The sequence below is a fragment of the Amia ocellicauda genome, chromosome 17, assembly GCF_036373705.1.
Source record: "Amia ocellicauda isolate fAmiCal2 chromosome 17, fAmiCal2.hap1, whole genome shotgun sequence".
NCBI lineage: Eukaryota > Metazoa > Chordata > Actinopteri > Amiiformes > Amiidae > Amia > Amia ocellicauda.
In genome coordinates, this window is record NC_089866.1 from 5,839,532 (window position 1) to 5,865,008 (window position 25,477).

The 25,477-nt window shown below is 40.6% G+C and overlaps 3 protein-coding genes across 9 annotated transcripts in view; 2 read left to right on the forward strand and 1 right to left on the reverse strand.

Annotated features, from left to right (window-relative positions):
* The window catches only part of LOC136712307 (myosin phosphatase Rho-interacting protein), a 118,049-nt gene extending 113,539 nt beyond the window's left edge, over positions 1 to 4,510 (forward strand). For all 6 annotated transcript variants that reach the window (XM_066688799.1, XM_066688800.1, XM_066688798.1 and 3 more), the window contains one exon: positions 912 to 4,510. Coding sequence is in view for 3 of the 6 variants with exons in the window: in XM_066688798.1 (XP_066544895.1) it covers positions 912 to 983 (72 nt within the window). In the remaining 3 variants the exon portion in view is untranslated. The remainder of the gene's footprint in view (positions 1 to 911) is intronic.
* A 2,059-nt stretch (positions 4,511 to 6,569) lies between these two features.
* On the reverse strand, positions 6,570 to 12,892 carry cops3 (COP9 signalosome subunit 3). 2 transcript variants are annotated; one of them, XM_066688772.1, is made up of 12 exons: positions 12,728 to 12,892; positions 11,352 to 11,481; positions 10,791 to 10,903; positions 10,635 to 10,684; positions 10,291 to 10,383; positions 9,801 to 9,980; positions 9,418 to 9,558; positions 8,970 to 9,143; positions 8,798 to 8,884; positions 8,305 to 8,418; positions 7,052 to 7,132; positions 6,570 to 6,896 (listed from the first exon to the last, which is right to left on the reverse strand). In XM_066688772.1, the coding sequence occupies exons 1-12, from the start codon at positions 12,780 to 12,782 to the stop codon at positions 6,843 to 6,845; spliced, it is 1,272 nt and encodes a 423-aa protein (XP_066544869.1). In that variant the 5' UTR covers positions 12,783 to 12,892; the 3' UTR covers positions 6,570 to 6,842. The 2 variants fall into 2 exon arrangements, with proteins under 2 accessions (XP_066544869.1, XP_066544868.1); XM_066688771.1 differs by lacking the exon at positions 12,728 to 12,892 and adding an exon at positions 12,107 to 12,316.
* Positions 12,893 to 13,012: 120 nt separating this feature from the next.
* On the forward strand, positions 13,013 to 19,751 carry nt5m (5',3'-nucleotidase, mitochondrial). The gene is made up of 5 exons (XM_066688773.1): positions 13,013 to 14,170; positions 15,103 to 15,203; positions 15,437 to 15,497; positions 15,621 to 15,735; positions 16,091 to 19,751. Exons 1-5 carry the CDS (start codon positions 13,868 to 13,870, stop codon positions 16,228 to 16,230), a joined length of 720 nt encoding a protein of 239 aa, XP_066544870.1. The 5' UTR covers positions 13,013 to 13,867; the 3' UTR covers positions 16,231 to 19,751.
* The last annotated feature ends 5,726 nt before the right edge of the window (positions 19,752 to 25,477 follow it).

Consider the following 25,477-nt stretch of genomic DNA (forward strand, 5'->3'; position numbering starts at 1 on the left):
TTCTTTCATTCAAAGGCAACCAGGTAAACAAGTTTAAAACGCAAAGCCCAGGTTTCCAAAGACTGCCGGAAGCCATCACTACACAGATTAATGCATTTCCTGAAAACATATTTGTTGCATTCATTCTAATTCATATTTTTTTGAGTCGGCAAAATCTGAACAAAATTGCAAAGTGAAATATAATATAAGAGCTGATCAGAAAGGGCAAAAAATAAAATAACAAATAATCTGGGCTTTTGTCAATAGTGAAGCAGTTTTTAGGAATAATTGTATAGTGTTTGCACTTTCATTTCATCTCAGGTTTTATATCTTGGTGTATTTTATATCTTGCTCAGTCCATCCCACTGCCTCCTCTTCTCTGTAAACTTGCAATAAGACGGGGAAACTCGCACAAAGGTGTTCACAAACTTGGCACTTGTCGGTACTTCTGTATCACCGTGGGTCTGGTCATAATTACTGATCCCCTGTTTGGTGACTGTTGATGAAATGCAGAGCCCTGCCATATTAAAATCAGCAGCCCCAGCACAGGTACTAAACTATACGTGATAAAACCCCATGCACAAAATAGCGCAAACTCAAACACAGGAGAACTTTTTGGCATCACAGAAGTCCTAATGCCCTTCATTAGGCTGATATTGATCACTGGCATGGAGGGTACAGGAGACAAATTGGCCACTTCCAGTATTTGGACGGGGGGGAAGCTAATTTGATAATGGCTGGGCTCTGTAATTGAAGCCAGAGTCTCTTTGTTTTTTAAGGTGGTGCAGTGGAGTTCAGAAATCTAAGAGTGACTCTGGGAACCACTGACTGTTATATTTCTACAGCCTGTGTTAACATGTGGTCTCCCTCTCTCTCTCTCCCTCCCTTCCTTCATCTTTCTCTTGCCTCTTTCTCTCTCCTCTCTCCCACAGAGCCTGAAAGAGGGTTTGACAGTGCAGGAGCGTCTGAAACTGTTTGAAGCAAGAGACTCCAAGAAGATCTGAGCACGGTGCCCCGGTGCCATCGGGACTCAGCTCTCCCTGGTCTTCTCTGCAGGGCTGTGGCCAATTTCGACAGCTTATGAACGTGCGATTCATTTCAAACCCATTAAACACACACTCAACACATACAACCAGTTGGTTTTTTAGCAGAGGGGTTCATCGGTGGCCATAAGTTTACCCTCCTGTCTTTTCAGTGCAAATTGCCCACATACTATGACTATGTAACGACAATATCTGTGAATAAGTAAAGAAGATTATATATTCCTTTAAGCTTGGGTTTATCTTGGAAATTTTAAATCTGAGTAAGAATCGAGAGACAGAACCTGTCCAGTGAAGTTTGTGTTATTTTGTGACGCATGTTCATTTCAAAGTCAGAGATTTTACACAACCGGTAGAGCCATTGATATGAGTGTGTCGAATTATCTTTGCATTGAAAAGAAAGGAGGATGTGCAACTTTTTGTCCCCTACTTTGACCAGTCCTACACCGTGTCCATCATTTTTCTGGAACTGTTTCACAGATACACTCGTTATTAACTGGCCATTTCTCCAGTCTCAACATCTTCCTGCTGACTGCTTTTGTGCATTTACGTGACGCTTCCAACCTGTGGGAATCCATACATATTGAATCTGAAGTCTTCCTGCACATGATTTTATTTTACTCTAAAGAGATTTCCAAAAGGAACTCGGTTGATTTGATACATTTGCAAAAACGTTTTCCCCGGACAATGGAGCTCTGACGCTGAAGGATTGACATCCGCCTTTTATTTTTTCTTTTGTCTCCATTGTTATAATTTAGGAATACAGTCTCCATGACTCTTGTTTTGGACATATTTATTATTATTTATTAAAAAGGAAAACACATAAGATTGGGATTAATTTTTTCGGGTGAAATAACAGCTGTACAAAAATGAAAGAAAGGAAGAAAACAGTTATGATGAGCAGCTGCATCAAAATAAATCTGAAACCATGCAGGAAAGTATGTGTGCCCAGTCCCTTAAAGCAGTTTATTTTCCAGGAAGTCTTGATGATAAATTGAAAAGTCTTTGAAATCTTTGTTTGTTTTTTGGCCCTTGTGATAATAAGGCATATTATTACTATAGTAAGTTAACCAATCAAAATTGAATGACACGGCATTACATTTTACCAGAGCTTACCCAGTAAGTATGAACTCCTGCGGTGTTCTCTCCAAACCCAGACTGATTTACTAAATCCGGGAGAATTCATGTTTTAATCTCATAACAATCTAGAATGATGTGAGAGAAAATAATATTCTACCAAAAAACCAACAAAAACAGAAAAGGATTAATGCATTTTGATTTAGTTTGCCTTTCCTTACTTATATGCCAATAAAAGCGGTTCAGTCAGCCCTGTCCCAAGGAAAGTATTTGCAAACAGTTTTAAAAATTCTATCAGTATATATTATATAATATTTTAAGTGTAAAGCTTGTAGCGGTGGAAATATAATGTAGGGGCTGCATCATATCAAATTAATATTGTAAATCAATCTAGGGGAAGGGTAGAATAAAATGATTGTGGTAATATTAAGAGTATACTGAATCCTGAATTAAATCCATTCTAAACCTATCTAATAATTTTTTAACGCTGCTTAATGCACTGCAGGGAAACGATTAGTATGAAGACTACACAACACAGATAGTGTTCGTATCGGTTTTGTTGTGTGCCTCTTCTACGTTCTGCCAGAACTCACAGAGACAGTGTTAACGCACATTAAACCATGTTGATCTGCGTCCTCTAGAGGAGTCGACGCTGTCCGAGAGTAGCACAGGTCGACGAAGCTTCCATTCGGAGTGCTAATGGGCTAAAAGAGCATTAACGGTGTCCCCTCTCCATGCCAGGCCGTCTGACACACTTACTGCGTAAACTGCTGCTCCACTCACTCAAGCTCTTCGCTTCACAGTTATGAAATGTTGTCTAACTTTCTAATAATAAAAAAGGAAACTGTATAGTATTCAAAGCACGCCTTGTAAATATTTGTTACACAGAATCTAGTTTTTGTGATTTTATCTGTTTTAAATCTATATCCTGCTACTAGCACTATAAATATATATATATTTTTTATTTTGGTTTGAATGTATTCTCTGAAAGAGGCAACGCGTCTCTGACTCGGACCACTTCTGAAATTCAAAGTCTTGGCAGAGGACCCCACTGTGCACGTCGCCACAAAAGGCTCTTGTGTTCGAAGTGGCGTCGACATTATACTGTCCGAAGCGCGTGGGCGGGGAAATCCGTGCTTTGGGATTTTATTGGAAAGCGAGATCCTGAACTCTAAACGTTCTGCCACAGATCTGTGCTTTGCTAACGATTTGTGCTGTGTGACCCGTCACTGGCTGACCCTTCACTCATTCACAAGCAAGGCAATATGGCATCATAATATGGATAATAGATTAAACAGGAAACACAGCCACCAAGGTCACTGATTCGCAGTCTTCTAGTGCGGTGAGCTAATGATTAACCATCTCCGAGTGGTGGTCTGCAAGGGGGATTCCCCGAATCACCGTTGAATCCTGAGAAAGTTTGCAGCACATCGCAGTGTTCAAGGGTGTGAAATTACAGAGCTGCTCGTTTTAATGTGTAAACGTGTGGCTTTTTGGCCGCCAGCTGCCATAGTTCTAGTCTGTATCACCTGACAGTTAATTCCTTTTTTTTACATTTTTCTTTTGCAATTAAGCTTAAAGGATTTTATTTCTAGTTCTGTATGTGGTGCTTGGGAATGATACAAGTGAAGATTTTGCAGTGATATTTACAGCAAATACATTTGAAGATCTTTTTCTGTTTAGTTTGTGTGTGTGTAAGCTAAAAATGAAGCGTCTAGGATGGGACATTACAGAGAATGACATGAATCCTAAACGTGCACCTTTGTCTGTGTGTCGAGGAAACTCAGGAAGTTGAAATTGAAATGTGTATCGCTACTGCAAACACAAGCATCTGAGTGAAAATGGGAAGATTCTGCATCTGCTGTCGGGCTCTTTAGTGTTTTATGATCTTGAGAATTAAGATTAAAGTTATGTTATTGTTTTTTTCAGCTTTAGTAGTATATTGTTTTTTGCAGTTTTGTGTCCCTACTTTTCTGCTGTTGTTTTTATTTGTTTTTGTATATCTTCTGGTAATAAGTTTTGAATGCCCCAGATGTTCAAGCCTTCAGGAATGGGGAGTTCAGCAAGTTGAAATGTTTTAAAGCGTCTGATCATTATTCAGTGACCCTCCCATCTTCCAGAAGTGAGAAATCTCCTCTCCTCTTCTGACACGATACATTTGAATTTCAGAAAATGGTCGGGTCTGATGTGTCAGTCTCCACATGAAACAGCTCGGTGACAGTGTTGTCCTGGTCTACTTTATTTTATGCCAATTAATTGTTCATTGTAATTGGAAACCTCGCTCATCACATATTTATTTCTGGACTGTATGGCTTTTTATTAGATTTGTGGTTTTAGTTGTCATTTTTATTTTGTAAATATGAAAACCCTACTTTATATAATCTATAACAGTAATAAAATATTTTTGCACCATCTACATGTTTTGTATTGTTTTCATAGGAAAGCTACATGTAACACATACCTGTATAAATCAATATATGCTAAAGATCAGGGGTAATTTAGCTGAGGTAACACATGCTTGTAGTTTATTGCAAAGATGTCTAAGATTCATTTTAAGATTAAGATTAATTGAATGTCACCATTTGCGTGTTATTTAGGTGGGAATGTAATGTATAAATGTGTATTTGTTTATGTCAGGCAAACGCAGATTGGTTAGAAACTGGGCCTTTATATTTAATATCCCTCAGAGAAAATGACAGTCTTACATCTTTCAGCTCAAGTAAGTATTTTAGCCTTTTCCTATTACTTAAAATTCATGTAAATCTCCTCCCAACATACACTAATCCCCATGCGTGAGTATTTTAAAGCTTACAGCGCTGAAGCTGACTGTCATACAAAACCAGTTTCCTGTTAATATTTACAGTTAAATCCCGAGGACAGGACCGTCTTCAAGGTTGGCAGGGATTCCTGGGTTGTGTCCCATGATGCTCTACGCTTGGCATCGTTTGTGGTTTACAAGAGATGGGCTGGTCTGGCACATTTTAATGTCACCTGTAGATTAATATTATGGGAGGGGGGGGATTCTTACCCTATTTTACACAATAAATAGAAAGTACACATGAAAACAAGGGAAGGAAGGGTCTCTGAAGAGCCTAAAACGTGTAGGGAATATACACTCACCTAAAGGATTATTAGGGACACCATACTAATACTGTGTTTGACCCCCTTTCGCCTTCAGAACTGCCTTAATTCTACATGGCATTGATTCAACAAGGTGCTGAAAGCATTCTTTAGAAATGTTGGCCCATATTGATAGGATAGCATCTTGCAGTTGATGGAGATTTGTGGGATGCACATCCAGGGCACGAAGCTCCCGTTCCACCACATCCCAAAGATGCTCTATTGGGTTGAGATCTGGTGACTGTGGGGGCCAGTTTAGTACAGTGAACTCATTGTCATGTTCAAGAAACCAATTTGAAATGATTCGACCTTTGTGACATGGTGCATTATCCTGCTGGAAGTAGCCATCAGAGGACGGGTACATGGTGGTCATAAAGGGATGGACATGGTCAGAAACAATGCTCAGGTAGGCCGTGGCATTTAAACGATGCCCAATTGGCACTAAGGGGCCTAAAGTGTGCCGAGAAAACATCCCCCACACCATTACACCACCACCACCAGCCTGCACAGTGGTAACAAGGCATGATGGATCCATGTTCTCATTCTGTTTACGCCAAATTCTGACTCTACCATCTGAATGTCTCAACAGAAACCGAGACTCATCAGACCAGGCAACATTTTTCCAGTCTTCAACTGTCCAATTTTGGTGAGCTTGTGCAAATTGTAGCCTCTTTTTCCTATTTGTAGTGGAGATGAGTGGTACCCGGTGGGGTCTTCTGCTGTTGTAGCCCATCCGCCTCAAGGTTGTGGCTTCACAAATGCTTTGCTGCATACCTCGGTTGTAACGAGTGGTTATTTCAGTCAAAGTTGCTCTTCTATCAACTTGAATCAGTCGGCCCATTCTCCTCTGACCTCTAGCATCAACAAGGCATTTTCGCCCACAGGACTGCCGCATACTGGATGTTTTTCCCTTTTCACACCATTCTTTGTAAACCCTAGAAATGGTTGTGCGTGAAAATCCCAGTAACTGAGCAGATTGTGAAATACTCAGACCGGCCCGTCTGGCACCAACAACCATGCCACGCTCAAAATTGCTTAAATCACCTTTCTTTCCCATTCAGACATTCAGTTTGGAGTTCAGGAGATTGTCTTGACCAGGACCACACCCCTAAATGCATTGAAGCAACTGCCATGTGATTGGTTGGTTAGATAATTGCATTAATAAGAAATTGAACAGGTGTTCCTAATAATCCTTTAGGTGAGTGTATATTAAATAAGAGAATAGTGTCCATACTTGAGCCTCAGAGCTGTTAAACAATGATGCTCACGCTCTCTAGATGCTCTCTGGTCAGGTTTATAAGGCCAGAGTGGCAGGTCCTTCATCACAACTCTACCAAATGAACACATTAATCGTTTTGAACACAAAGTCCAGTTTTTATTTTTGTAGTTAATGCAGCAATCATGCTTCCATCTGAACATTGATAAATAAAACACTGACAAACTTAGTTTTTTTTGTTTCCTTAGCCCCCCCTCCCCTCCAGACATTGTGTGAAAGCATACATGAAATATTCAAACGTTCGTTTTCTTGAAGGAGGTCCAGGCTCCACAGGCTCCTGCGTTTTTAAAAACCTCTGCCCCCCCCGAGCCCGGCGCGTGGCACTCCTCGCCCCCCCGCTCCGCGGCGCTTCAGGAGTAACTCGACGTCTTGCTTCCTACGTCATCGTCTTGTGATCCCATACTCTGCAAGACAAAGCGGGCACTCAGACTGCGTTTCTAGAACGGCAGTCACTGTGCTGAGGCCAGTCCTTTCACAAACCAACAAGGACTGGAGAACAAAAATGAAAAACAAATGCAATTATAGTCCATTCAGGAACACATTCAGATTCTCATCATACCTTCTGTACAAACTGTGGGTTTACTGTGATCTCCTGATCCATGGATTTTAGCTTCTCATCCAGTTCTATACACTTCAGCATCTGAGGAGAAGGGAAAAGAAACGAGACAGGACATGACAACCGGGTTTCACTCCAGCCCCTCACACTGTTAACAGCAGAGTAAAGGTGTTTCATCTAGAAATCCGACTCTGACCATGTTTATAAGATGTCACTACATCTACACACACAGCTGGCTTTCATGTTAAAACTGTCGAGGCAAGTAATCGAGTACAAATGAGAAATGTCACAGTGCATCACAAAACTGACATTTAAGCTGCATTAATTAAGAACTTGTTTTAGCTGCAATATATATATTTTTTGCCGGTTTGTACACACATATATCCACCCATATCGATCCACGGCTGGATGTAGGCCTCCCCAAGATGTTTCCACTTGCATTGATCTATAGCTTCTCTTTTCCACATCACACCTGCTAAATGTATTTATTCTTCCCATTTATGTGGTCGTGTTCTAGGTCTTTTTTTTTTTTTTTAATCCCTTTGGACCCATTCGACAGCTTCATTCACCCATCTTTGATCTGTTCTTCTTGCGATGTGTCCGGCACCTTGCCCTTTTAACATTTTCACTTTTTGAACGATGTCACAGTTTGTTCTCGGATGCTTTCATTTATTTTTCGGTCTCTTCTCGTTATTCAAACTCTACGCTGGTCCGTGCTGCTTCACATCATCTGCCGTTTGAAACATTGTGGCGTTCAGTGACCGGGTTTCACTGCCAGTAGTGATCGCTGGTACAATGCATCAATCAAATACTCTTCTCTTCAGCCAAATGGGTAGATTTCCTTTCATCAGTATGCAGTTTCTTCCAGTTTCTTGTTTGCACCCATTTTCACTCTGCTGTTGATCCATAATATCTACATCTGTGCTGATTTGGTTTCACTCAAAGTCATTTTAAATCCCTGTCCCTGCTTGCGGCCGAGAGAGTTAATTCAGTATGAATCTGCAGGACTACATTTTTTTTTTTTCCAAATATGATTGTCAACTTCAAATTGTCGGTAGTTTAAATCAGCTCCATATTTAACTGGACTCCTTTTTCTTCCCAGTCCAAAGTCTTTAACTCTTCACAAGTTGCCACGTGCTCCTTCACAGATCACGATCTTGTTGATGCAATATTGTTTAAGGTATATTTAATAAGAGTTATACAGGTTTTCCAATGAATACACTTTTAGCTTGAATGGCGATTAAAGGTATTCTTACCTCTTGATCAATTTTGTGGAGCATTGCAGGGTTATTGTATTTCTCTGGGTTGTCATGAAAACTGACCATGCCATCTTTCTGGTTAATACTGGCATAGATTTCACCATCTTCTATCTGAATGTAGTAGGAAAGGGAGAAAATAATAATCAGACAGATGTCAGACCTTATTTATGTCTTTTTATTGTGAGCCCGTCCAAATATGTTTTTGGAGGCACGTAAACGTTATGCTCATATATATGTAAATTCAGATGAAGGCTCAAGGATTAAATGCTATTTATTTATTGCAAATGTAATCGAATGCATGATCAATATAATACACATGGCGTTTACAACTCGTACTATAAAATACCAATAAAATTACGACATTATGGAAGTATGATCATATTCTAAACACGTCATGAACACGGAATTACATGTTCCTGGCCAACGTAAAGACACAGCGGACAGTTTCGCTCGTTTGTAGATCGAAGACGGGTCACGCTCAAACTCTTACCATGTGCAGGACGTACTTCTCCGCCTCCTGTGGCCCGGAGAGCTGCACTCGGCTGGCCATGTCTTGTAAGGACAAGGTCAAGAACGTCTGCAAGGCGAAAGCAGATCCAGATGAAGAAATGAACTTGACTGACACAGAGAACCCCCTCCCACAGCATGGCCCTCCATCGTACCTTGGTTAGCCTCTGGATGTTCTTCTTGTATAAGGACGACAGGCACTGCTTGACCAGACCCATGTTGCTGTCTCGTGTGAAGGACTCGCTGTGCTTGCTCACCAGGTTACGCAATTCAGCTGGGTTATTAGTAGAATAGACCTGTGCGAGTTCGTGGTAGGCATTGCTTAGAGGCTGAGGAAAGGACACACACACACACACGCACACACTATTAGTAATGTGAGGAGCATCATGTGATCAGGACAGAATCCATCCACACAAACACTTCACAATTAAGAAGACTGAACACACCGCTCTCCACAAACCAGCATTTATAATAACCTTCCAAACCAAACCATGTATTTTGGCCAATCCTGCAAAAAGCATACAGATCTATATACAGTTCTAAGTATCATTTCTTTTGGAAGGAAAAAAAAGGAAGTCACGCTTGCAAAGACCGATTTCTCACCTTGATGAACCGTCCCACAATCTGTGACGTGTACTTGGGAAGCTGCTGGACTTTGCCATGCAGGATGAGGGAGACCAGGATATACTTTTTATATGCCTCCAACATAATATGACTGACTGCCATGGCTGGAGTGGTTATAGCCTAAAAGACACAATGCAGATCCGATCACACACTCAATCAGAGAGATTTGCACACAAGGTTTGAACCAAGAGGAGTCTGAGCGTGAATCGCCCTCTGTTCATCTCGACATCTGAGCTGTAGATACTTAGGTTTTGAAGTGCAAATGTAACTTACTGATACATGTTTTATTAATAAGTTTAATGGTCTATCAGCAGCCCTAACGTAGGAAACAAACTCTCTGCAGGACTTTAAGGCGAGATTACCTGTTCATAAAAATAGAGTGCCCTTTCAAAGTTTTTCAGGCCGGTGTAGATCATTCCACCATAATAGTAGTAACACAGAAAGTGCTTCGCATCGTAAGCGCCATTCTCTTTACATATATCCATCATGTCCAGTTCAAGGTATGGGAGGATGGGTTTGAAGCACTTCGCCAACAAGCACAGCTGTGGAGACAGAGGAACAAGAGTCAGGACAAGCGAGGAAGGAAACTCGGGTCGACGCAGCTTTCTAGTAAAATATCTTCGACACTGGGCTTCGATGGGTTTCCAAAGTTATGTCATCATCAGTGTAAAAGTCTGAACCGTATGTTTGGTCCGAGTACAAAATAACTAAACATACTAAAATCTGAGTGGATAACCTTTTTTATTAAGTATATCTATAAAATATATTCAGGGTTAGTGGCTCAGCTTTTGAAATCGAACAGAAATTACTTATTTACAACGTTTTGTCCACAACTCTCATGCATGTTCTCACCTGACAGAGGTCTGCATGGATTGAGGTAAGCTGGTTCGTATTCATCTGCATTTTGTCTATGGCCTGTTTTAGGATGCCAACGCCCCTCAGTGGCTGTGGAGAAACAGATTGCTTAAGTTACTTTAATGAAATAAAAGAATAAATAAGAAACAACCCTGACAGTCACACTAGGTGAACCGATTTTACGAATGAGGAAAATACAGCAGTGCCTTACTAATCTCTTAGGGTGGTTATCTATGAGAGTCATGATTATCAAAGTAATTCAATTCCTAAAACTAATAATAATAATAATAATAATAATAATAATAATAATAATAATACAAAGTACAGGGTTTCTCTTTTACCTGTTTCCTTTCTACCAGCGCATTTGTCAACTGATGGCAAAGGCCAGCAACTGCAAAAGAAAAGCCCTGAATTAGATCCTACAGGTAAACAGAAAAAAGTCAGGACAATCCAAGCAGCACTGGAATGCATTGAACTAGGTATATGTGTAGACTTACACGTGTCTGTTGCATATCTGATGTGTTCTCCATTACAAGTGCTGATGAAGAGCTGAACCTGCGAGAATAGCGTTTCAAAGTCGGGGATATTTGGCATTGAAAACTTTACGAACCTGCAGAATTAAAATGACAGACAGATGGATGAATATATAAAATCTAAATGAATAACAATTGAAACATGTTATTATTTATTTTTACAAAATCTCAAAGTGGATTCCAGACTAGTTTCTGACAACTAACTAAACAACTAAATGTACCCATACATTTTATCATAGAAATAGCAAGAAAGGCTGCAGTGATTCTGTAGAATAGATAATGTACAATTTATCCTAATAAATATAAAATAGCTTCATGCTACAAAGTTAAAGTATCAAAAGTGAATCAGATTCTTCCAGACTCCCAGCTGTGCCCGTACAGGACTGCACAAATCACTTCACTGCATTTATATTCTCCATTGGGAATCTTCACAGTATTTGAACAGTTATTTGGTCACCACTGAACCATTCGAATGCTTGAAAGACTGAGTTAACAGGCCATCCCACGGTTACTCTCTGCACTTACAGCACTGCCAGCACCCCCAGCGAGTGCTCCTGAATGTCCAAGGCCCCCAGAACAGTGTCCAGGTGGGACAGGTTTTTTGCCAGCAGCTCTCCACTCTTATTGATCAGCTCACATAGTTGTGTCATTTGACCTAGAAGAAGCGTACAAGGAGCATACACCATTAGAGCTTACACACATGAACACAACAACAACAATGCATTCATAAAAGCCGTTTACATGATGGACTAAATCTTGCTTCACTGTGTTTCACAGTGAAATGAGGAAAGGGAATGAATCTGATCATTTTCTAATATCTGGACATCAATCAATCAATTTTTATTTGTATAGCGCCCTTCACAGGATAGCCACAGTGCTTTACAGTGATAAACATAGTACAAGAAAGTAAACCTTGAACAGTTTAAATAAACCAAAAAAGTAAACCAACATAAAACAAGAACATTCAATGCCCCCCCGGACCCACTCCAATGTAGGCCTGGCTCCAAAGGCGTAGGGAATGTGTCCCCCCCCCCCCAATATTGAGGAGTTTGAGAATTTGGGTGCCTTTTCATATTCAACCTGACGTCTGCAATGGTTTAAACGTATTAATAAGATCTAATTAGGCCAATTAACTCAATTAAGGAATTGAGAGAACAGAAACTACTGGGTCCCCAGGGCCAGGATTGGTAAACACTGCTATAGAGGAACAAACACATGCATTCCTGCACACGAACACTGTGTGCACTGCTAGGCGGCTGTCCTAAGCATTACAAACGCACAAGAGCAATGCGGGCTGCACGTCAGCTCTCTCTGCGGGTCTGAAACACAAGCTGCTGGTGACATGTTGCTGCGGGGGTGTCAGCTGTCATGGTGGATTCAATCCGGATGCAAATTCCGTGTCAGATGAATATGCGCTTTTAAAAGCATCTGAAGTGGGAGCCTCACAGTCTGAGCGGTTACCACACTGCCGATTTTAACCAGTGCCCGAGATCGCAGCGCTGCCGTCCAGAGGATCCAGCCCGCCGGGCCTCCACGCATTTCTCCACGGAAGTGTCGCAGCCCCGCTTAGTGACGGGCTCGATAGCCAATCAGCGCCGTTCAAATCGTGGCCTGGCCAATAGGAACAACGCTTGGGCGGGACTACCTGTCGATAATCTTAGAAACATTATCACAAGGGGAAAATGTGAGTTTTGCGCGTTTTGTCGCGTTTAGATGAATATAATATGTGACGACCTTGTTTGTAAGCCCTGCCCTCCAGTGCGGGGGAGATACAGAGCGCTGCGCCGCGGCCGAGAGCCCGGTGTGTTTACATGAGAAAGCAAAAAATGCAGGCGCTGCTCGGGGGAGAGATGCGTGTTTATAATCCCGGTTTTTGCGGCAAGGCGGGCGAAAGCACCTACCCTGGGCGGAGAGCTGCCGGACATTGTTCACGAACTGCTCCAGAGCTGAAGCCATTGTGGGTTTGCGGGTTTGGAGTCGCTGTTTTCAGTCTGTTCTCATTCAAAAGTCGGGAACAGCACGGCGTGTAAGTGAGGGGGCCACAGAGCCGCCACTGAGGGGAAGTATCGCGATGCTTGCTTGTGGACCAGCGGCGGTCGGCGAGATCTCACGCCATTCGCTGGGCTCTTAAAGGTACACACCTCGATATGTCCATATGGGTTCGTGTGTTTCAACACATAGCTTTTGAAAAACTGCACTTTCATATTAAAAGTGTGCACCGTGTTTGGTGGAAAATGAGGCATTGGCTGGGATGTACAATTATTAAGATATGAATTTGTAATTATATCTGCGCATTATGGGCTTGCACATATCATGGATGTATTATTATTTTAGGTACTCTGTGGTATATGGAGGACCATATAATGCCACCATAAAAAATACATAAGTACTTAAGTAAATTAATGTGGAAATGAATGCATAAATAAATGTGGCCGGCCTCCTAACTGGTGTGTTTTCATTTAAGAGTGAATGCCGCACAAAACAAAAAAATGACCGACCTAGTGCTTCCGGGTTTCCGCAGTAGTTGTTTTGCAAAAGGTTACGAGCTGAACCGCTCTGAGCTCCAGTGTGTGTGTGTTTGCAGTGTCACACCGATTGTGATGACAGCAGCACTGCGGGCCTGAGACAGAACTGCACATCTGCACTGTTGTAAACAAGTCCACACACACCTTTCTATGTATATGTGAAAATGGACACTGTTTTGTGCAGAAGCTCCGAATGCAAAGATCGGGTTTTCAGACACAGACATTGTAAAGGTTGAACATTTTGGCTGCAGGGGAAAGCACTGATGGGCGTGCACAAGCCAGCTGTCAATAGCTTTGGCCGATCATAAAATAGCAATCATAATAGAACAGCATATTGCTTATGTTGTTTAGGATTCCTTTTCGAATTTTAGATTAAGGAGTTCGAGAATTACCTAGCATTTAAATGCAAGCCATCCGTTTGAGGGGCAAGGCGTTGCAGCAGGCGTATTTAATTTGCAACTTCTTTAGGTGGACCTTTGAGCCTTCTTATCGGTTGCACTATAAAGTACGTAATATATGACAATAATGGTTTTATTTGCTCGAATTGTGCATCTGCTCAAGGCGGACAGGGCTCTGGTTTGTACACCGATCAGATGTGTCTCTGAGCATATTCACACTTCGGACAAAATGCATGCGTCAAGTTCTTCAAGCAAAAGGTTGCGAGTTCTGGTCGACATGGACGGGGTCATAGCGGATTTCGAAGGAGGATTTTTGAAGAAATTCCAGGCCAGATATCCGAAGGAGCCGTGCATTAGTTTGGAGGATCGCAGAGGATTTTGGGTGTCGACCCAGTATGGACAACTCAGGAGTGATCTTTGCGTAAGTGTCATACATACTTTTTAGTTTGTATTTGGTCAACTTTGTCTGTGCACGTGAAATGTATGCATTTTGTAAGAAAATGCTGTTGGTCAGGATGAAAACAAAAAGTGTAGTAATTACGCGGTAAACAGACGTATACAATTGTTTAAGAGTAATGTACAATTTTGGGCGGGGGTGGTGATTAAAAAGTGTTTGCAAAATGTACTATAGGCTCTACACGGAACTAGATGTAGTACCAATTGAAACCTGATACTGGAGCGGCTGTTTTTCTGTCCTCTCACCTAATGCAGGCCAACCTAGAAAGTCATTAACAGCACCGGTGTTTGTGCCGCGATGCCATGGTGACGTCATCGTGGAACGGTCACGTTTCTGTTAGATATGCCGACCTTTAAACACGGATTGGCCTCAAGACATGCCAGAAAATATACATAGTAAAGCTAGGTGTGAAGGTGTCCAACCACAAGGATCTGCTTTACCTTTTGTTTTAATTGAACTATCAATTAAAGGTTTAATTGCTTTGTACACAAGCAGCACCAAAAATATGAGTCTGCTCAGTGCTGTTGGAATATTAGAGTTTACAGCCATTCCTGGACACTCAAATAAACACATAATAATAAGATGTCATGCATTGTATAAAGGTCTTTCTATGCCATGAAATAAAGCGAAAGATGACACATTGAACCAAGGAACAGAAATCTCGGATACAGTATATCCATTTATTTGTGAGCACATTGGAAGCCGCAGCCAATCCCCCACATTCTGCTTTGTATGAATCCATACATGACATTTTGTTTTTCACTTGCTAACAATTATCCCAGTAATTTTTAGGTACTCTGTAGTATATGGAGGACTATAAATGCCAGCTGCAGACTTTGCACTATGTATAGTGAGCTGTCAGATCAGCAGACTTAAGGTGGATACTTTGTTTTAAGGAGAAGGCCATCAGCGTATGGGAATCGCAAAACTTCTTCATAGACCTGGAGCCACTGCCTGGTGCTGTGGAAGCAGTGAAGGAGATGTCTAAGCTTAAAAAGTAAGGTTTTCATCAGGGAAAGTATATATGTATGTGTGTGTGTGTGTGTGTGTGTGTGTGTGTGTGTGTGTGTGTGTATAATATCTTATCTTGAAGGCCTCCCCAAGATATTTACACTTTTGTCTTGTATCTCGGGGAGGCCTCATCCAGAAGTGGGTCAATAAAAGCTGCTGAAGATGATGATCCATTTGTTTTGTGATTAATTCATTTGATTTGTTTCCCTTATCTTTCAGCACTGATGTTTTTATTTGCACTAGTCCAATAAAGAAATACAACTACTGTCCTTACGAAAAGGTAAGTTCATCCTTTTACTCCTTTGCCTTTATTTTTTAGAAGACTTAGGGAATTTTGAATTGTGTGACATGTCGGTCTCTAGATGTGTGCATGGTTAAAGTGCTCAGCTTTTCTTCCTCTCAGTATGCCTGGGTAGAAAAGCATTTTGGCCACGAGTTTTTGGAGCAGATCATACTGACCAGAGACAAGACGGTGGTGTCTGCGGACCTTCTCATCGATGACAAGCCAGACATCACGGGTAAGGCTGAGCAGCTACTACTGTGTTGTGTAATCATGTCAAACTGCCTACAGTAGATTAGACGGGTTTAGACAGCTTGAAAATAAGAGGTCGGCCTAAGTAATGATGCTCTTAAGATACCCCCATAATTCCTTTACCCTTCCTTGTGAATCAGAATCGAGTTGTTCACATTAAAGGACCAAATCAGGGCCCCACAGACGCAGGACATGCCTGCACTGTGAGGGTGTGTCACAGAGGTGTGCTGTTGTGTAACAAGTGTTGTACTTTTCACAGTTATGCTTTTTTTTATCTTTAATGGTTGCTAAAAGTATCTGGACCTCCGTGTAATGTAAATCCTTGTTTATTGTGTGTGAAGGGGCTGAACCCAATCCCTCCTGGGAGCATATCCTTTTCACCGCCTGCCACAACAAACACCTGCCGCCCAGCTCGTGCCTCCGGAGACTCCAGTCCTGGTCGTGTGATTGGAAGGCCCTTCTGGACAGCAAGAGGCCATGACAGCACGGGTTCGATGTCCGCTTTAGACACACACAAAAAACACAGACCTTTTTTTGTTATAGTTTTGTTTTAATTTTTTTAACTTCATGGGTCATATTTGTAACGCACCAGGCCAATTGTACTCCAGTTTGTTTAAACAAAAAACTAAACAAAAACAAACCCCAACTGTTACAAGGTTACAACTACCTCCAGGGATGTCAGTTTATACTTCTGTTATTCTGTCATGTTATACGTTACAGTTACTCAATAAGACGATGATGCTGGTTAATGTTTTATGAATACGGCCCGGTTCTTATTACTTTTATAGGAAACACTTTTATGATTATAGTTCATTGTAAATGTGACTACTAAAAACGAGTGTGGGGGGAGAGGAAATGTTAAATATACAAGCATCTTTCATGTCATCACTTTTAAATGTCCTTCCGCAGTCTGTGGTGTTAAGAGGCTAAAAGGTCCTGCCAAACGATGGGGAAGAGATGTCCGACACTGTGCATGCCACTGACTAATGTTTTAAAGGTGTCTGTAACTTTTTAGTTGTTTTAATTTAATATACGGGTTCGGTCCTCTTTAGATAGTTTACCGATATGATTGCGTTGTATACGTTTTTCCTAGAGGGTGTCCTGTCCACAGACGAATCTCGAATCTTTAAAAGATTCATATCTTGGTCATATTCACAAAAATATGCAACACAGTGAATTGATTCATTCTCTACACGGTTGCTTCTTTTCTGCAAAGATGGTCCCAGTTGATTCACTACAAAAGCCTACATAAATATATCCTGTTATTAATAACTTAAGAATTATTAATACAGCAGTATTTCTATATAGTGTAGTTCTTTAAACTTGTGGAAAAAAACCTACAGGACTTACACAAATTCCTTTTCTTCAGTTAAAGACATACATCCGATAGGAATTTACTTCAGTGGAAACCTTTAGGATTACTTTGGGTTCAATTCATTTGTCTACTTTTTCACCTTGTTACAGGAAGTGGAACTGGAATGTGGAAATGTTTAAGATGCATGTTACTCAAATACTGAGCCCCTAAAGAATCTAAGTGTATATCTGTGGGATTTTTCACAGGACTACCTCATCTGGGTATCAGTGGTGATTCTTTGGGAGTTTTGGTGACTTGGGTACTTATTTTCCCTGAGGGCAAACTGCCCACTCTATACTGAATGAATTACATCTTGTTCGCAGCTTGCCCACAAGGAAAATCAGATCCTGGAGGTTTTGCTTTGATGGTTTAAGTGTCCTTTCATTATTTTTTTTGAACTACCCTGATGAAAACACTCAACAACTAGGGAGTTTGTTAGATAGTTAAACTTAGCTTAAATTACTTGAGCCATTTGGCCCTCAGTACAGTTAGGTATACTTCAATATACTCTATGTACACTCCATTATAGTTATCATTTTTTCAGGGTAGAGCTGATTGACTGAAGTAATGTAAGCTTACATTAAACAGTTTAACATGCTCCCTCATTGTTGAGTAATGGAGAACACAACACAGTTCTGCAGTGACACGTCTTTGTATTACATTTGTAATATTCAACTTTGAAAATGGAAGGCAAACAGGTCAAGCCTACAGGATTTCAAGCCAGTGCTACGTAGCTCAGAAGGCAAAGAGAAAGCAGGGGGGGGAACCATTTCTGGCATGGGCTAATTTGAAGGGAAACCGCTTTGCAATGAGAAATAATTCCCTGATATAACGAATGTGTTTTCCCCCTGCTGTACCATCGTGACCAGTCTCTTTAAAAAAAAAAAAATGAAACTTGATCAATTTGAAATGATCAAGCGCGGTCATTTAGTCTTTGCTGTACAGCGAGGTGCTTCTCACATGCATGATATAAACCACTTTGTGATATAACATGATTGACTGTGCTCTCCTGCTCGTTGATTCTCTCTAATTCAGAACTTTATATCAAACTACACAGAGTTTGCGAATTATTAGCGAATTGGGGAGTGGGAAAGTGTCAGCCACACATTACATATTTTTTCTCAGTGTGATTTGCTTTCCTGCGATGTTTTTTGTTGCTCCCTTCTGGACCACTAAGGTGCGAAACTACCTGGCACTTTTTGTGCAACTTGTATCTTCAGGGGAATGTTCTGCTCAGTGCTTTCTGTTGGTATGGTCCTGGTGTTTATCCTGAAAGGCATCAAATATGTACGTCTGGATCAATTATTTAATTCTTGTGCATGTGTTTGTTTTCTCACTAGAACAAAACCCGCCCACTTGAAAGCTCTGGAGACACCATTTATTGTTTTGTACACAAAGTGGTGGCATTCTTACTTGCAGTACTGTACTGTTGTCGTCATTTGTCTAGTCATTTCATTTTGTTTACCTTACTTTTACATTTATTTCTCTGTTGTTCGCCCATTGTTGTCCTTCAATACAGAAATCACATTTTCATGTATGCCTATAGAAGGAATAGTGAATGTCTCTTCACACAGTCTTGCTATTCACCCAGGCACTTAACGAGTCTGGCGCTGTGAGCCGACACTTGCTTTGTGTCCTTTCGTGCGACAACAGTTTTCTTGTCGATTTGTTGTTCCTTTCAAACCTTGAATGCTTGGAAGTTTTGAACAAGTTGAGTTTCTTTTGTTTGTGTGTTTCTTTGTTTTATTTTGGCTGAATAACCACTGAATTCTATTAAAATAAATCTATAATTTTTTTCCAGATTTGCAATTCCTCTTTTCTTTGTGTTTTTTTGCTTTTGGTGTTGAATTACCAAAGTTTTTGACCTGTAATTCATGTATAACTGTGTTGGATTGCCTCTGGTTCTAACCCTGTAAACCGTTTAGATTTTCTGTTGCACTGTACTAAAACTGTGCCAAAACTCTTCACACAGAGGAAGAGAGAGAGAGACCATTTAGCTCTGTGCCTTTTACAGTCCTGTTTGTTCATACGCACCATGTCAAAATCGTTCATTACAGTCAGAAACAGATGTCACTTTTCCAATTTATATGCTCCTTTTTATTTTCAAAGGTTGATCAACAGTAGTGTTTCTATTAAATTAATTGAGTAAATTCACATGTATTGTATAGCATCTTAAATGAGTTTGAGAATCACAGAAAAACAAATACAATTTTAATTTATCATTATTATGCATAAAAAGTGTTTCATAAAGTTAGTGTACATACTGTTTTTCCTGTTTGAAAGAGAGATCCTATTTCCCACCTCTCATATTAGTATGGTTGAAGAGCACTTGTTTCTTATTAAGCCACCTGACATGAATAATAATATATGCAATAGAAAGCCATAATAAAATAACAAACACTTTATCGTAACCCATACGCATGCTAATATAGACACACCTATTTTATCTGCCATGCGAGGGGGAATGTTTGTGCAGTGGCAATAGTGTTCATATCCTGTCAAAAAATTAAGATTTTCACTGTCAAATCGCACAGGGGTTCAAATGTGATTTTCTTTTTTCAACGTCTTATTATTGGTGCTTAAAAATAATAATTGTTATAATAAGCCAATATCTTTAAGGATGATTTAATAAAGAATGCCACAGAAAACTGGTGTTTCAATTTCTTTCTCAAGGTGAATTGTGTGAGACTTTAGATCTTGTGTGTTCATATTTTATGGACCCCTCTGCCTTTTTCCATCGTTGTAGCATCTCGGCCTTTACAAGAAAGCTCACATATTAATAATTATCTCGTTTTAACAAGATCCTGTTGCTTTCTGCTCACTTCTTGTGACACAGTAGCTGAGGTCAATGTTTTGGACTTAAACTCAACACAATCCATCATTAGGCCTAAGAGAAGTGAGGTGTTAGTTTCTTTTGGCTTGCTCTTTCACGACAATCCTACTTCAGAGGTAAAGCTCTTGGATTATTGATGATTAGATTAATGAACAATGTGTTTTTGGTTCTTTATTTATTTAAGTTTTTCTGGTCACGTTACTCTCTAAAACAACATTTGGCTTTTCTCAGAATTCATGGAAACTGATGCAACCTTCACAATCAAACCAAGGATGCTTCAAGGGATCTAGCAGGCTAACAAAGCCATCTGCTAGCAGGATGGTTGGCATGCCGCTGTGTTGTCAGCAGAGGGCAGCCTTGTAATAGTTTTACGGCCCGTAGCTTTATAATTCACGACGTGATCCTTGTGCCACTAGGTTTTTGCAAAGAAATAAAATATTTTACTTTATTTTGCTAATAATTGGCTTTGGCTCGTGTATTTTACAGGACGCATACAAGACAGTTATGTTAAACCAGGTACAAGGTTGAACTCTGCAGTCGTCCCACCTTGTGTCAAGTAGCTTACATATAATTTTATAAAAGTTTGCTTCGTCCTTTCAGATGGAAGTTCCTGCAAGTTCCTCTCATCACCACCTCGTCGTGATTCAGACTGTGAGATTCAAATGTTTATTAAGGTCAGCTTGTGTTATTAGTAAATTCTATTTTGGAAAGAGAGAAAGGTGGTAGGTGGGACCTCAAGTGACCCGACTTATTCAATTCCACCTCAGGGCTTCAGGAAACTCAGGGAAGGCTTGAAGGGAGCCTTTGATTGCTGTGGTTAGCTGGTTGGTTGCTGGACTATATGATCTTAATCAGCAGGTTTAGTTGGAGATTTCCACTTTGATGATCGTTCACATGTTCTGCTTATTTATATGTGCCTACTCTCTGAAAGGAGATGTCCTTGGATGTACTCCAAGACTAGAACACATACCATTGAAATGAAGACGGCCAAAAATCACGCGCATCTGCCTGCAAACACACAAGAAATCACTGTGATGTAAATCAAACAGGCCTTATTTTAAAGCACTACTTGTGTAAACTCTGTGTGGCTGTTTAAACATAACCTTTCCTGTATTTCTAATGATAATTATAGTGCTACTAATATCAGCCTGTCTTTGGCTTCTCCGTATTATTAGACATTTACTTTTCTTTTCCTAGAAAATGTGAGTGTGTGTACAATTCCTTCGCTCAGCCTTCAATATCGGGGAATAATTGTGTGCATTGTGAATGTGCACTCGGAGAGGCAGAGGAGAGATCTGTCAGAGCAGCTCTTGGGACTGACATTTAAAGGTTTCTGCATCCAGCAGAGGTTAGGTGTTGCGTGCGACTGGTGATTTTAATTAACAGTGCTTTACCTTGCGTGTTAGCTGAGCTTCTTGATTGTAGACAGTTGGAACCGAGCCCAACCGCAGTGAGAAGCCTTTGACTGATGATACCTTTTTAAGCACAGAGAAATATCCCACCAATTTGTGAGGCAATTAAGAACAAAAGAAGGACCACAGACACAAGGGTTTTCTTTCCCCTCCATCTTGCTGGTTATGTTGGTATACATTTTTGTGTGTGAAGGTACCAGGAGGGTTTGCTTCAGCTCACGTACAAATAAGAAATCGGGCCTCGATGGAGAAATCGCAACATATCTGTTGTTTTTATATATATATATATATATATATACACACTCACCTAAAGGATTATTAGGAACACAATACCAATACTGTGTTTGACCCCCTTTCGCCTTCAGAACTGCCTTAATTCTACGTGGCATTGATTCAACAAGGTGCTGAAAGCATTCTTTAGAAATGTTGGCCCATATTGATAGGATAGCATCTTGCAGTTGATGGAGATTTGTGGGATGCACATCCAGGGCACGAAGCTCCCGTTCCACCACATCCCAAAGATGCTCTATTGGGTTGAGATCTGGTGACTGTGGGGGCCAGTTTAGTACAGTGAACTCATTGTCATGTTCAAGAAACCAATTTGAAATGATTCGACCTTTGTGACATGGTGCATTATCCTGCTGGAAGTAGCCCTCAGAGGATGGGTACATGGTGGTCATAAAGGGATGGACATGGTCAGAAACAATGCTCAGGTAGGCCGTGGCATTTAAACGATGCCCAATTGGCACTAAGGGGCCTAAAGTGTGCCAAGAAAACATCCCCCACACCATTACACCACCACCAGCAGCCTGCACAGTGGTAACAAGGCATGATGGATCCATGTTCTCATTCTGTTTACGCCAAATTCTGACTCTACCATCTGAATGTCTCAACAGAAATCGAGACTCATCAGACCAGGCAACATTTTTCCAGTCTTCAACTGTCCAATTTTGGTGAGCTTGTGCAAATTGTAGCCTCTTTTTCCTATTTGTAGTGGAGATGAGTGGTACCCGGTGGGGTCTTCTGCTGTTGTAGCCCATCCGCCTCAAGGTTGTACGTGTTGTGGCTTCACAAATGCTTTGCTGCATACCTCGGTTGTAACGAGTGGTTATTTCAGTCAAAGTTGCTCTTCTATCAGCTTGAATCAGTCGGCCCATTCTCCTCTGACCTCTAGCATCAACAAGGCATTTTCGCCCACAGGACTGCCGCATACTGGATGTTTTTCCCTTTTCACACCATTCTTTGTAAACCCTAGAAATGGTTGTGCGTGAAAATCCCAGTAACTGAGCAGATAGTGAAATACTCAGACCGGCCCGTCTGGCACCAACAATCATGCCACGCTCAAAATTGCTTAAATCACCTTTCTTTCCCATTCAGACATTCAGTTTGGAGTTCAGGAGATTGTCTTGACCAGGACCACACCCCTAAATGCATTGAAGCAACTGCCATGTGATTGGTTGGTTAGATAATTGCATTAATGAGAAATTGAACAGGTGTTCCTAATAATCCTTTAGGTGAGTGTATATATATTCATTTGCATGTTCAAATAACAAGAGCTTTTCCTGCTCAGGTTCTTACAAACACGATCTCACAGTGTCAGTGCAGTGTCTGTGTAACAGGTAAATGTTTCCTGAGCGTGGGGGGCCTATGTTAATTATTATGATGGTGGTACATCTATTTGTACAAATGTATTTTAACGATATGAAGTCACTTCTGATAGATAAACTGCATTGTCCATCTGAAGGTAAGACTTCTCCAACTCACATCCTTAGTTCTCTTCTTTAGTTTATGTGAGAGGAGGGCTACAGGTTAACCTCTATTTCTGTTTTTAAGAATAAACTAGTTACTTCTTCATCAGTGACATATTTATCCCTAGATATTGAAGGCATGACCCCAAATGACAGTAAGACTGTCTAGTTTAAGTGCAACCCTCAGACTGTTAAAACCCTTATAAATGCCAACCCCTGTCAACATATTGTCAGTTTACATGGCTTTTAATGCTACAGGAACTCTGCAACACTAAAACTTCAGCTGTAATCATAATAATAATGAAATGTGCGGATTTCTCACACTAACGTTGGTTTAAATGCTTTTGAGTACATGCTTGACATAGAGATTGCCTGGTTTTGGGGCAAATTCTAAAAATCCACAATACCATGCAAAATGGAATTGCATACTATGTCATGGAAAAATGACCAGAGACCTTTTATGCTCCATTTGGTTTCCTGGAAAAATACTGGGAAATAGTTTAGACTTCGATATGTCATGGCCATGCTTTTTCCATCAGCTGAAAAAATTCCGCTGTGAAAATGGGAGCCTGCCTAATGGTAATAACCACTCATGTGGACAAAGCAGCCATTTAACCAGTTTTTTTGTAAATTATTGTGTACTATTAAGACCTGGAATTCATAATGATTTCCATTTCATTATGAAAATAGGTAAACACGGTAATATCCGGTAATGTTAACATGGGTAAATAGGCAATGTCATAATCATTTTTTGGTTGTTGCTCAGGATTGAAGTTGTGTATGAGACACTAGTGCTGTGCTATTGAAAATATTGTCTGGCGGGGGGGAGGGTGATGTTTCCACATTTTTCAGTGACAGATTGCTTTTGGCGTTGTTGCCGTATGGCTGGCCGGGAGTGTGTGGTACTCAATGTCTGTATTATAGAATTAAAGGAAGCAAATATGTTTGTTTGCTTGTTTTGAATCAGGGAACTAAGATGTCTTTGACTGGCTTACTGCTTTGCCCAACCTAAAAGCTAAGTGAAGGAGTGTAAGGAAGCCACACACAGATTTTACATATGCATAAGTTAACACCATGCAAACTGCAAGCAGATCCAAGGTCAACAACTTCGGTGCATGTTTGTGTTTTAGTCATGGCACAGACTGTTGATACTTTTATCCTATTCTCCAAGCCCCCCCACTCCACTTCAGTGTTTTGATATATTTCCGTGATTCCCTATAAGAGCTCAGCCTCTGCCCGTTAACCGCAGCAAGGTGTTCTGTTCTGTTGTCATAATTTCCATTTCCCAGCTTCTGCGTGCTTACCTAGGATCCTGTGGCATGCTTCCACTAGTCCCCGTAGGTTTTGTTTGCTCTTCTTCTCCTTCGATGGCCAATTTAGTATCATACTATGGGCCTGCTCTAGAGCACGTACTGATTTGGCTCCGGTCCCTGCAAAATAAAGTTTGCTGAGTTTCAGATGTTAAATTAGGGTTTTTATCACCATGTAAGTGTGGGTAGTATTGCCTCATCCTGTCCTAACTGGACCATGGGTCTCCAGTGTGCATTCAGCAGGGACAGATATGCTGTTGTATCATTCAGATTTTTGAGAACCAACTTTATGTGATTTTGAGGCATGCCAATCAGGGAAAATACATTTAAAAATAATCTAGTTTTTTGTACGGCAGGCATACATGGTTTCTCATGATACAATCTCTCTGAGCCTCACAATCTTTTAACTTGGCAATCTTACTACATGAGTAAGCCACAGAGCCAGATCTGACAACAGCTACCTAATGCCACCACTGTTTATTAGAGGTTTTGTATGATTGTTATTCCTGTGATGTGAATGATTGAATTTTGATTTGTGAGCGAGAGAGAGATTCACGTGAGCTTTGGGGTTTGAGTACAATTCTTTGGAAGACAATAATAATAATTAATTAATGTTATATACCCTTGCCAAACGGTTTCAGTAAAAAGTAATTATTCATTTTCTTGAATCTAAACTGACCGGATCATACAAAATGGATTACTCCTTTTAAGCAGACACTGTGGGGAACCCAGAAAAGACAAAATACAAAGCCAGTCACTTTTTCCTGAAAGCTCATACGATCTTGTTTGTTTGTATTGCAAGTGCCCCAAATCGACAAGACCTCAGACTAATGTAACTAATTAAAGCATAGTTCTTCCCTGTCGTGAACATTTTGTCTTATCCCCTTCTCTATTGATTTGCCGTTCACCCAGTGGATGTACTGTGTTTGTTTGTTTGTTTGTTTGTGCTGCTAAAGGGCATTGAGTAAAGTGATCTGAAACAGTGATGCCGTAGAGAAGTTAGTATTAAAATTAGAGGTCAACTGCAAAGCTTAGCTTGGACTGTGAGCATAGATCAATTAAGACTCCACA